The sequence below is a fragment of the Typopeltis vanoorti genome, chromosome 12 (genome assembly GCF_054136105.1).
Source record: "Typopeltis vanoorti isolate ZY-2024b chromosome 12, IOZ_Tvanoo_1.0, whole genome shotgun sequence".
Taxonomy (NCBI): domain Eukaryota; kingdom Metazoa; phylum Arthropoda; class Arachnida; order Uropygi; family Thelyphonidae; genus Typopeltis; species Typopeltis vanoorti.
Window position 1 is genome coordinate 127953836 of NC_143560.1, and position 12020 is coordinate 127965855.

Here is a 12020-nt window from a genome sequence, read left to right on the forward strand (position 1 = left end):
TTGATAAATGTAGTGCATTTTAGTAATGTATTTTCACTTCCTTATGATTTTTTAATAACATTTTCTTTTCTCTAGCTTACTTTATTGTAAGAATACAGTATATAATACATACAACATACAAAATATGTGTTAATCGACTGTTTATGTTATCGGTATCTAATCAACAGTAGAGTAGGCTATTAATAATTAAGTTTCTGGGGAGTAGAAAGTTTCACGCAGATTTTTGAACAATGCGCGGGGGGGGGGGGGGGGGGGGTCGGCGCCCCTAACTTTCACGTTGTTCAATGGTCAACTGTATTTCATATACACTAACGCCACTTTTCAAAAGTTAGGCACATCGCCATAGCGCATGCGTAGCAAATGGGATGAAGTAAGAGTTTCCACTTTCATCGGTTGTAAGGCAGACTGAGTAAAAACGAGGTGTGCTTGTTTTCAATTTCTAGTATTCAACTTCTTCTGCAAAATAAGACTTAAAGGAATAATTTCATCGTATGGATTTTAAGAAGTACCCGACCTTATGAAAAGTAGAATTCTCACGAGTCAGATCCGTTTAGAGTTTGATCCGTTTCCTAAACTGAGAAAATCACTCCGACTTATTAAACACATTAACAAAAATGTTTGCCGACAGGAGTATAAGATTTTCTCAAATGTTGGTTAGCGGTCGTAAGATAAAGTGGATATTATATTGAAGGTATACGTATTAAATGTGTTTTGTTAAATAAATGTTTGTTTTAATGTCAGGATTACAGTAAGCAGAAGTTTTGAGACAATTGCCGCTAACTTGATCCTGACACCTTTCTACCAGAAAAGTAGAAAAACCTTACTTGCCTGGGCCAGCGATTTGGGGGACCAGCTAAAGCAAAGAGCGAGAAAAAGTTACTCCAGTCGGAGGCTAGAACCAAAATTATTATTATTATTACGGGCAACTCCAAGGAGTCGACAGACTTATCGAGGGAGGGAGGCCCTAACATCATGTCAAGAACAACTATTCGACATTCACACAGTATCTATCATACCTTGCCTTGAACTCATGCACGGTCATAGCACCCACAACAGACTATGGCAGCTTATTCCACTCATTCACCACTCTCCAAGTATAAAACCTAGCTGTAACAGCCCTGCTAACCACATTCTTGCCCAGCTTCCATGTATGGCCCCTAGTCCTCCCACCACCAGTCCTGTTCTCAAAAATATCTTCTGGATTAATCTTATAGAAACCCTTCAGTAATTTGAATGTCTCAATCATATCACCACTTTTCCGCCTATCGACCAATTTTTGCAACCCACAAATCTTCAACCTGTCCTCATAAGGTTCATTCCACAGACCTGCTATCATCTTGGTCACTCGTCTCTGGATCCTCTCCACCTCCTCCTCCCCATCAAGAAGAAACCCTGGCGCCCATATCTGGTCACAGTAGTCTAGATGGGGTCTTATTAAGGCTCGATACAGAGGAACAATAACTTGTCTCTGCTTGTTAAAGTATTTTTCAGAAGCCAAGTAATTTGATGAGTTGATTTAGCGACTTTTGCACATTGCAAAAGTGGCTAAATCTCCTGGAGTGCTGTTCCACCAATGTGATATACTGCTGCTTTTCACCCCAAAATGCATAACCTTACACTTTGCCACATTAAATTGACATCCATTTTCCCTAGCCCAGTCCTCCAAACTATCCAAATCATCCTGTAAAATTTTGACATCCTGTGCACTCACAATTGCTCTACCCAACTTTGTTCATCAATGATATAGGATCTGAGAGGAAGTGTTCACTTGTTTGCTGATGATGCAAATTGAAAAGTAGTGGTCCAAGAACAGAACCCTGCGGCACACCACTAGTCACAAGCCGTCTTTTGGACTCAACACCTGAATAAACCACTCTCTGGTTTCTCTCCATCAACCACCTTCCTATCCATCTCACCAACCCTATATCCATCCCCATCTGCTCCAGTTTACCGATTAGAGTTCCATGTGGTATCCTGTCAAAGGCCTTGGCAAGGTCCAGTAGAATCACTGTAAACCCATTACCCTTATCCACTTCAGCCGTCACTGTGTTATAAAACGTGAGCAAGTTACTGAGGCATGATCTACCCGTCACAAAACCATGTTGTCCCCCATACAATATCCCATTTTCATCTATCCAATCCTGTATTCTTTTCTTGACTAATTTCTCCAAGACCTTGACAACGATTCCTGATATGCTAATCGGTCGGTAATTTACAACAGCAGTCTTGGAACCTCCTTTATGCAGTGGTACTATTTTCTCCCCTCCTTCCACCCCCCTCGGGACTAACCCATACCCGAGACTCAAATTAAACAAAATGGTCAAGGGCACTGACAATTCTTTAGCCGCTTCACGTACGACCCGAGCTGGTATACCATCCAATCCCACAGATGTATTGACATTGAGGTTTTGCAATAGACTACTCACCTCCACTTCATTCACTACAATTCCTGTATAATCTACTGGTTCATTCATTTCTGCAATGTCACCACCTCGATGATATATTCTTGCAAAGTGCTCGCTCAGTAACTCAACTATATCAACTGATTCGGTTACCTCCCTACCATCGGCATTCTTTAAAATCATTCTGCCATATACATTTTTTCTTTTGCTTGCAACATATCTAAAAAACTGTTTAGGATTCTCTTTAGCCTGCATGGCCAATGTTCTTTCGAATTCCTTTTTTGCTTTTCTTACCACACTCGTCACCCTTCTGGCCTGTGCTTTATATCGTTCATGTGCCTGCCGGTCACCCTTCTCCTTAAATTCCCTCCATAGTTGTTTCTTTTTTTGCAACTCAAGTTTAATGGTGTTATTCATCCATTTAACCCCTACTTGATTTATTATTCGGACTCTGGGTATACAGTCAGCCATTGCTTCTTGCAAACACTTCTTAACCGCCTCCCATGCACTATCAACTTCTTGCCCTTGCGGTTGCACATGCCATGGCACTGAACCAATCAAACTCCTAAGCTCATACTTACCAGCCCGATAATTCCACATGTATCCTGTCTTAATTGTAAATTCCACACCTTTAGCCACCTCCCAAGTCAAGACCCTATGATCACTCTCACCAATTGGTGGCAATGTGGTCATATTAGTTACAGTCAAATTCTCAGATGCAATTACTAGGTCAAGCACTCTCTGACCCCTAGTATTTTCCATTACATGCTGTCGCAGATAGTTATCCTTTAATAACCGCATAAAATCCAATTCCTTCCTCCCGTGTGTCCTCTCCTCACTCAATGAATGCTACCATAGTTGAAATCTTCCATAATAATTACCCTCGCTCCACTCATTTCTTCTATTTGCTTATGCATACTATCTCCACCACCTTTTCCATCACCTGGTCTACAGCAGCACCCAATTGTATATTTTGTTCTGCTAGCCACAATCTCACACCAAATGGCCTCAAATGTGCTCTTTTCTCCATCATGCAATTCAACTTCTATTCTTCTTGGCTGCAGCTCATTAGCTATCATCAACAATATCCCCCCCCCCCATTTTATTCTCCCTGTCATTCCTGAACACACTATACCCATCACATTCAATTAGGAAGGATGAATATTTGAAAACGAAGAAAAGAAGATGCAAAAGGCACGACGAGTCAAAGATCTTTTTTAATTAGTCGAATGCCAAAAATGAATGATGATTTTTTTTTAATTAATAAATTTTTTTTAAAAAATTAAAAAAATGTTTACCTGACATTTTAAAAAAATATCAGGTAAACAATTACAGAAGCAGTGAGTTGATATGCGCCATCCCCCACCTAGATAATGTAATATATAATCTTGTACACATCAATACATTTATGTGAATATAGAAAAATAATTAAACCTTCAATTTTAATTCTAACCTCTCAAAACAACTGGCGTTTTTGTTAGTTCCTCCACTGTTAACTGACCGCTGTATTTCTGGCCGTACCGAAGCGAACTGGACCCACTTACTCTCAAATATCGAGTTGAAGCTCCACGAATCTCTAATACTGGGGTGTAGCGAACGCCTCCAGATTCCGCTTCAGTTCTCAATTCAGAGTGAATAGCAAATTTTTCCTTGTCATCCACAGTCAGACTGAAGTGTAGACGTTTCTGACTTGGTTCATTGACGTATTTAGCTGAAAGGAAACAAACATTTATGTTTATTAAATACTTTCACAGGTGATCAAAATCCAAATTATCAGTTTCATTACTTAAAAAAAGAAAATGATGAGATTCGATGCACCGAATGTCTCCTAGCTCAATTCTTTCAAACAGTTACTTCACAGCACTGCATTTGACCTCGGTTTTGAATATTCCAAAGCAACTTTACATCGACATATTCATTCTTTCTGATAATCTCTTATGTAATAAATACGAGATTTAAAATTTCAACCCTTCATTTTCTTACTAAAAATTCTAACAGCACAGTAACATAAATAGGTCAATCAGATGCGCGTATTTAGCGATCGGTTTTCCGTTTTGTGGGAGGAGGTTTTCTCCTCAGGGACTTACTGCAGGACAAGCTTTCACCCTCCTTCAAGACTGGCTATCGCAGCATCAGATGAAAAGAACTATGATATATTCTTGGCTTCCTTAACGGGATTAAAGTACTGGAATACTTTACAATACATTAATTTCACTATTGCAACTGAGAAAAGATTAAAAAAATCCATGATTAGTCAACTTAAACTTTTGTTACAAAAAAAAAGTTTCTTTTTGTAAGCTTATAGTACATTATTACCGCGAGTAGACAAAGGATTTTTTAAAATTAATTTTTGCACTGTCCGGAAGCTCTGTTCTAAATACCAAGCATGGAACTTTTACAAACCGCTTTAGGCTCCCCAATAAGTGGGACATGGTTTCACACTGGGCGATTAAATTCATTTCTCACCTAAAAACAATCGCTCACGGCGGATGGAGAACGGATATGCTATCATCAGCCAACTAACCCGATAAATTTACTATTAGAATCGGTTGTGCCAAGTGAAAATATTTATATACTGTATACGTGGCAGAGTACAATTTTATAATTATACCCAGCAATAAGAGAATATCTGTACCGTTATACCAACCAGCATTTTTCATATGCTGCTGAACGTCGATGGTAATACTGGAGATTACAAGATCAGCGGATACTCCCTCGACATAGTAATTGAAAACACATTTAAAGTATTATGTACAAAGACAATACCAACACTGTTATTATGCATTCATGCTTAATTTTTTAAATAATCAGTTTTTTTATTTATCGAATAATATTTTGATTCTCTGACATCACGTATCACTTTTCTTTTTTTTTTTTTAAATCCAAGTGTTTTCTGATACATCAATTAAAATGTAATTCTTTCGTAAAACTCTACATATCCTGTCTTTTTACCGCAAATAAGTCTCAAAAACCAGATTAAACGATTAGCAACAGTTTTTTTTTTTTTTTTTAAATAAACTCCTAAACCAAAAATATTTTGTTTGCGAAACTCGTCTGCAAATTTTCATAAAAATAATCGGAAAGGAAAATTATGACAATGAACGGTTACAAGCAAAATGGTTTAATGAAGACAACATAATTCATAATATTATAAATAATAAAGTAACAAAATATTCACTGACTAATTGCAAATCTTAATGAGAAAATTGAGCTATCTTGTTGAACCTCCGGACTTTCAGCTGGAGCGGTTACATTCTTAGATAACTTTGATGGTGAAATGAAATGTAAGTTACTATTTTTACTCAGATCAGTAAATAAATTTAATGAATAATAACAGTAATATTAATACCTTCACTACATTAATAACTGGTGAGCCACGCCCCTAGCAAAGATGGAGATGATTCCCCTTCCTCTATTTTCCAAGATATTTTTCTATTTTTCAAGATAGTATTTTCCAAATTCACTGAAAATTTTTCTGAAATTACGTCTAATATAAGTTATGTCTGTATGTTTTGGGGAACACTTACCTCCAACAGTTCATATTCCCAGAAATAAGTATAGTATACTGCACATGTTATGCCTGCTAACGCATACTACCATCCGATTTGTAGAATGCTACGAACGCTATAGTATTGCATTACTGCTGTCGACAGAAGTACGTATGTTTTTCTGACGGTTTTGCGTTTTAAAGAATGAAAACCCCAGCTTCGAAACGGAAATATATAGCCGCCGCAGCATAAGGCCGTCTAATATAATTTCTGATTAAACAGACAACGGGTGATCAGCTAAAGCACTAACTTTTGTTCTGCTGTTATTTATGATTACAGTAACTTCGAAACCTGTTTTCGGCGTAGGCCGGATTGGTTTACTGATGTTCGTAATAACGCATAATTGAACCTGTTGTTAGTATAAAATTAGGACTAAAAGTCACTACGCTTTAAGCCAAAATTGTGATACTCGACAACTTCTGGCAAAGTTCAAATGGTGCATCAATGTCAGTGCCAGCAGATTTGGGAGCGATAAACAGACAGGATATTGATTAAATAAACAAAATATTGATTAATTAGCCACATGCTTTGCATAAAATCTATGCGAGGTAACCTGTGGAGACCTACAAGCAATTTTTTCTTTCTCCAATTCAGCTAAACATGCACACTCATCACATTAACCAGCTCCCTTTAAAAAGTAATATCTTTATATTTTTTAATACACAGACGCCATAGTAACCATCTCTAAATAATGCGAACACAGCTACGTAACAAAATATTAATCTGGCGGCTAACCGAAAACTGTACACACCTAAACTCTGAAAAATCAAAGCTAATGATATTTAAAAACCCACTGTTCCAACTCACGGAAACAATCTCACTATCCAACGTCCGTTCTCCAATAGACGAAGAACCATCCCTATTAAAATCACAACTAAACTATCACATAGGTCAATACAACACGATACCTCGAACGTCACTTCGACGCCGATTTTAACTGGGACAGCCATATAAACTGCCTGCACAGCAAACAAACTATACTGATTAAAACTAATTCCCCCATACATGAAAACACCAATCTATAAGTCATTATGTGAAAAAAAAAAATCTTAAGATATGCAATAACAACATACGCAGACTACAACTGTTGCAATATAAAACGATGAAACAGATTTTCTGAGAACAAAGTGTTTTATCTTAAAATATTAAATCCTCCTGCTACTACACAGTCAAGTAAACACCACTGCAATCATAACTGCAGAATAATTAGATTAGTATATCAGATAACAAGACCATCATCAACAAATTATATCGATATAAATGTAACAGTCACGAAGAAAACCACCCGGAGATATTATAACGGACATCAGTGGCGCACACAGGGGGGGAAGGGCCCTGGTCCTTCCCCCAAAGAAAAAGGAAAAAAAAAAACAGTAGAAAATTTTCCAAAAATCTTTTTCTAATTAAAATTCATTTTTTTTTTATTTATGTTGTGTCGTGTCTTTTATTTGTATATGCTACTTATGAATTAGCACTCATTGCAGATCGTCTACCCCCCCCCCCCCCAAGATGTGTGCTACTGACCGACATGATCGATAACCTGCCATTAGGTAAGAGAAAATCTGGGATTAATTAGGGAGTTGAAAAGAGCAGTGTATCGATATTGTACCGACATGGAAAATTAGAGAGAAATTACTCCAAATCGGCATATTGAAATTTTTCTCAAATACCTCGCAAACATCCCTTCTCTCTCCTTCGAAGAGGCCAATGTGTGTGTGTTCGCTTCTGTATGCTAAACCAGAAACAAACAGTTAAACTGACATCTCAAGTGTTCTGAATACTGAGCTAAAACCACCACTATCCGATATCATCCCCAAATTAAGCTGAACACAAACTTATATTATTATTGTGGATCTTTATAAAATGAATTAATTAGTATTTTGGACTGAACAGTAAGTGTAATCACAATGTTTTAATTGTATATATTTACGTAAATGCTCTGTATGATAATAATAAACCTTGTAAGAATATTTTTTAATAATACTTTTTAATATTTTTTTAACCCATGAAAGGTCTGAGACCCACAACATATTTTAGAATACCATGTAGGGACTAAGGGAAGGTAATCGGAAACTCTGCTCAAGCGTGAAAACACTTTACAAACTGTCATGCTTTTAATAAATTAATAAGCTACCATACTTGGCGATGCAAATCGTTTACCATCTAAAGACTTCCACAAGACATCGTGCCACAGTGGGATTCGAACCGACATTTTTTTTTTTTTATTTGTCCTGATTGAGCATTCTGTTTTACATACACAAATTTTAATAATTTTCTTACCATTCATGCCAAAGCGTTTAAACGGCGTCTTCAATTTCAGCATAGTTGAACCTTCCAGTTGGTTGATGCGGAAGTCTGCACTTATTTCACGGTCAATGTTTGAATTCGGAGTGTTCAAAGATATGGCAATTTGACGGATGTATTCATTTCTAGAGTCCTGCACAAAAGTAAAAAAGGAGGAAAAGAATTAGTTGAGTTTTGCAACAGAGAATACTAATAAATTCTGCAACACAACAATGAGTATCACGTCAGGTGCTCACTGGTGTGTTGTACCAAAGATTTATCACAATCTTTATGCCAGCAGAAAAAGCTACGTTTAAAATGAGCTTCAAAATCATCTGACATAACACATGAAATAGTTTAAAATTATGTCGAAATTGGAATAAGTTCAAACTAAATCATGTCAATTCAAACACTTTTATTAAAAATTATCGGCTTTCGAGATTCAATATCACATGATTTTTGTTCCATTTATCATTTTTATTAAAAAAATACAAATAGTTTCAATCTCGTTTTCTTGTGGCTGCTATCATATAATTTTCCATGCTACTGCGAACTTTCTTTGTACATCTTAATGAACAACGAAGAATGAAATGAAAGTTTGGGGTTTCCGTGGTGGTTTTTGAAAACGTTCTTCGAATTTCAAGTTTAATGACCATGTGACGTGGAGAAGCATAAAACTAATTTGTTCAACTAATAAATGTCTACTAGTTTCGTGTGTCGACACGTACGCTACGTCCGGAGCTTAGTGAATGTTACAAAAATCCGGATTCATTGCTATCACATTAAGCAAGGAAGAGAACATCGGATGATAAAATTAAACTAAACAATGAACGCGTGAAAGCAGGTGCATTAGTGGGCACTATAACGTAAAGCATGTCGTAGCCAAGGTCTGTAGATGTGACATTTTTGACGAACAAAAACCAAATCTGGTGCAGGAACCAGGCTTGATTTTATTGCATTAAGCGGAAGGACAAGCATTTCGGAAGCCTTCTTGAAGTTTCTGACTAAATAGTTATGCTTTTAAGTTCAAGAGTGAATTTAAAAACGGCAAGATATTAAAACAACAAAAAAAAGAACACCTCTACATGCGGTATTGTACTACGTACTAGGGTCACTTGCATTAGCTCACGCTAGTGTTCGCTGATACTTTATAGTTTACTATATTCGGCATGAAACTCTCTGATTTCAATCTTTGAGTTTCTAATTCGGTTTTAAAACAATGTGGGATTCAATATCCCCTTAATTTAAATAACCTCTACATGCCCCCATCATTCAACTGATTTCAACCAATATATCGTCGTTTACGATGTTGCTCATAGTCATCTGTGAAATTCGGCCTAATCAGACTAAAATGAAGAGAGGGAGGAATTGTTGAGGCTGAGAAGCCCACCTCCCCTACGTAGATCATAAGTGGCGAAGAAGCAGATTATCTGTAATTGAGAAGTGAAAAATTTCTAAAATTTCTTCTACAATAACAATACTACTAAGAAAAATGACATCAGTAAACCTTAGGCTTTAATCTTCCTCAGTACTCAGGTCACTTTTTTGCAAATGAATGTTTTTAAGAGATAATCGTAACGAAATGCTACTAAACAGTTGTCGATGGAAATTAACTGATCAGTTCAATCGATATAACTGTCGCACATTCTTGAATAGTACAGTACTGGATGTCTTCGCAGAAATGATGGCGCAAGGTTACGTCACACATTTTTCGGTATTTTTGTCAAGATTTGTTTGTGCCCTCCTGAGTGATTACTAACATCGTATACAAAAACATCGGTTAAGCATTTTATGAATGGTTACCCTTAAGGTGAGTGTCTACATTATGTTACACCCTTTACAAATCGCAAGGATAAAAAAAAAATATTCCTTCTATTAGCGTTTAGTTAGCAAATACATTATTACTCCTTCACGGAAGCATCATCTGTCATGGTGATAACATAACATGATAACAACATTCCACGTGAGGAATTTATGTCGAACGTTTAATAAAATGGAAAGTAAAATAAATAATGTTAACAATTTTGGCTTATAAATTGAGTACGTAAATAAAAACGAAAATAGCATATGAAGAATTCTGAAAAATATGCATCTTCTAGAACTTAGTGATATGTTTTAGAAGAAACATACAGAAATAATACCGTAAACACTGTGTAACGAATACGTGAAAGTTAACAATATCGTACATTGTATACGAAAGGGGGAACAACTTAAAGTTAAATTGTGTTCGATACTAAAAGGAGGAAAAGGAGATTATACATTTCGTGTACATGATGATTACAAAATCTTACCTCTTCTTTGTTCCATTTAGCTTCAAAATTGTAACTGGTCAGAGAAGGATCAGTTTTTTTCAGATAAATGCGAACGGCGGCTGGACCTGAGATGGGAAATAATGGAGCATTATTTCTTCCCCCTGGAACCTGGACTTCTCCGCATAATTCCATCCCGAATACAGTGCTAGTGAATGTTCCACTGCATCTTCGGACATCAATATGTTCGTCTGTAATTCCCGTCTGTTCTCTTTCCTCTTGTCCATGCACCAAATATATTTTGCTCCTAGTTTAAAAAATGGAACGACTCACTCACTACACTGACTGCTCAGTAATGAATCTTGTTTTTTTTTTTTTTTTTAAACAACAACAACAACAACTTCCTAATGCTATTAGAATCTGAACAGATTCGAATTATATACCACAATTTAAAATTTTAGAGAAATTCTTTATTTACAGTATTTTTCTCTATTTTAGAACGGATTACAAAATACGACTGAATACGACAATATATTTCTCAAATTAAATTTTGTGTGATACTATCATAAACTGCTTTAAAACGTACGGTTTTAAAGATATTAATTAATATACAAATACAATTCATGGGTGTCTTATGTATGTACCAACCTTTCCAGCCACAAACCAGGAATAAGGAATTGCTTATTCTGTCTCTCATAGTGAAATAATGAATTGTTCCGGAAATTGGGTATAATCCACACATAATGTATAGTTGATTTTGTTAAATGTGTTGATTATGCCCAATTTCTGGAACAATTCATTATTTCGTTATGGGAGACAGGATAAGAATTTCCTTATTCCTGGTTTGTGACTGGAAAGGTTGGTATAGACATCAACGAGGACTTTTGCAGAATGGATTAATGGAGACTGTAGACCAGTGTTTCTCAACGTGGGGCGTATGTCCCAAAGGGGGGTCAATTTGAATATTTTGGGGCAATTAGAAAATGTACATGTACATATTTATATTATACTTTTTCAGAACTTGGTTGACTATTATGCTAGAGTGGGGACATCAAGATCTTTGAGACGTTGACGTGGGGCATGATTCAAAAAACGTTGAGAAACACTGCTGTAGCCTGTGCAAAGCATCAGAACTGTTAAACCGAACTGATTACATTGAGATTATAAAGAATTCGTATTTAATTAGAGAAGAATAAGTAGCTCATTCCCATTATGACATCATTTCACCAGTTTTGCATTCCTAGCAGATGTTTTTATTATAGTAATCCCCACAAGATTGTCAAATATAGCATACCAGTTTTCCCTTCTCCCGGACCCAAAGTAGGGAAAAAGAGAAATCCAACAAGTGTGTTTGTAATTTTTAACAAATACCAGCGAAAGAAATGCTGTCCCAAAGAAGAGAAGTATAAGAGACGAGTACAGAGAAGAAACGTTTGAGACACTGATGAAATAAAAATGAATATTCATCTTCTGATTGCATTTTCAACAGCATATAGCGCTCGCTTACTCTATTGTTTGACAAGAGATACCTTGATGTG

At 36.4% G+C, this 12020-nt stretch overlaps 1 protein-coding gene across 1 annotated transcript in view; it reads right to left on the reverse strand.

Annotated features, from left to right (window-relative positions):
- The window catches only part of Apoltp (Apolipoprotein lipid transfer particle), a 175295-nt gene that overhangs the window by 123735 nt on the left and 39540 nt on the right, over positions 1-12020 (reverse strand). The window contains exons 16-18 of the mRNA XM_090401346.1: positions 10525-10789; positions 8231-8387; positions 3856-4113 (exon numbers count right to left, since the gene is read on the reverse strand). Of these exons, the coding sequence (XP_090257472.1) occupies positions 3856-4113; positions 8231-8387; positions 10525-10789 (680 nt within the window). The remainder of the gene's footprint in view (positions 1-3855; positions 4114-8230; positions 8388-10524; positions 10790-12020) is intronic.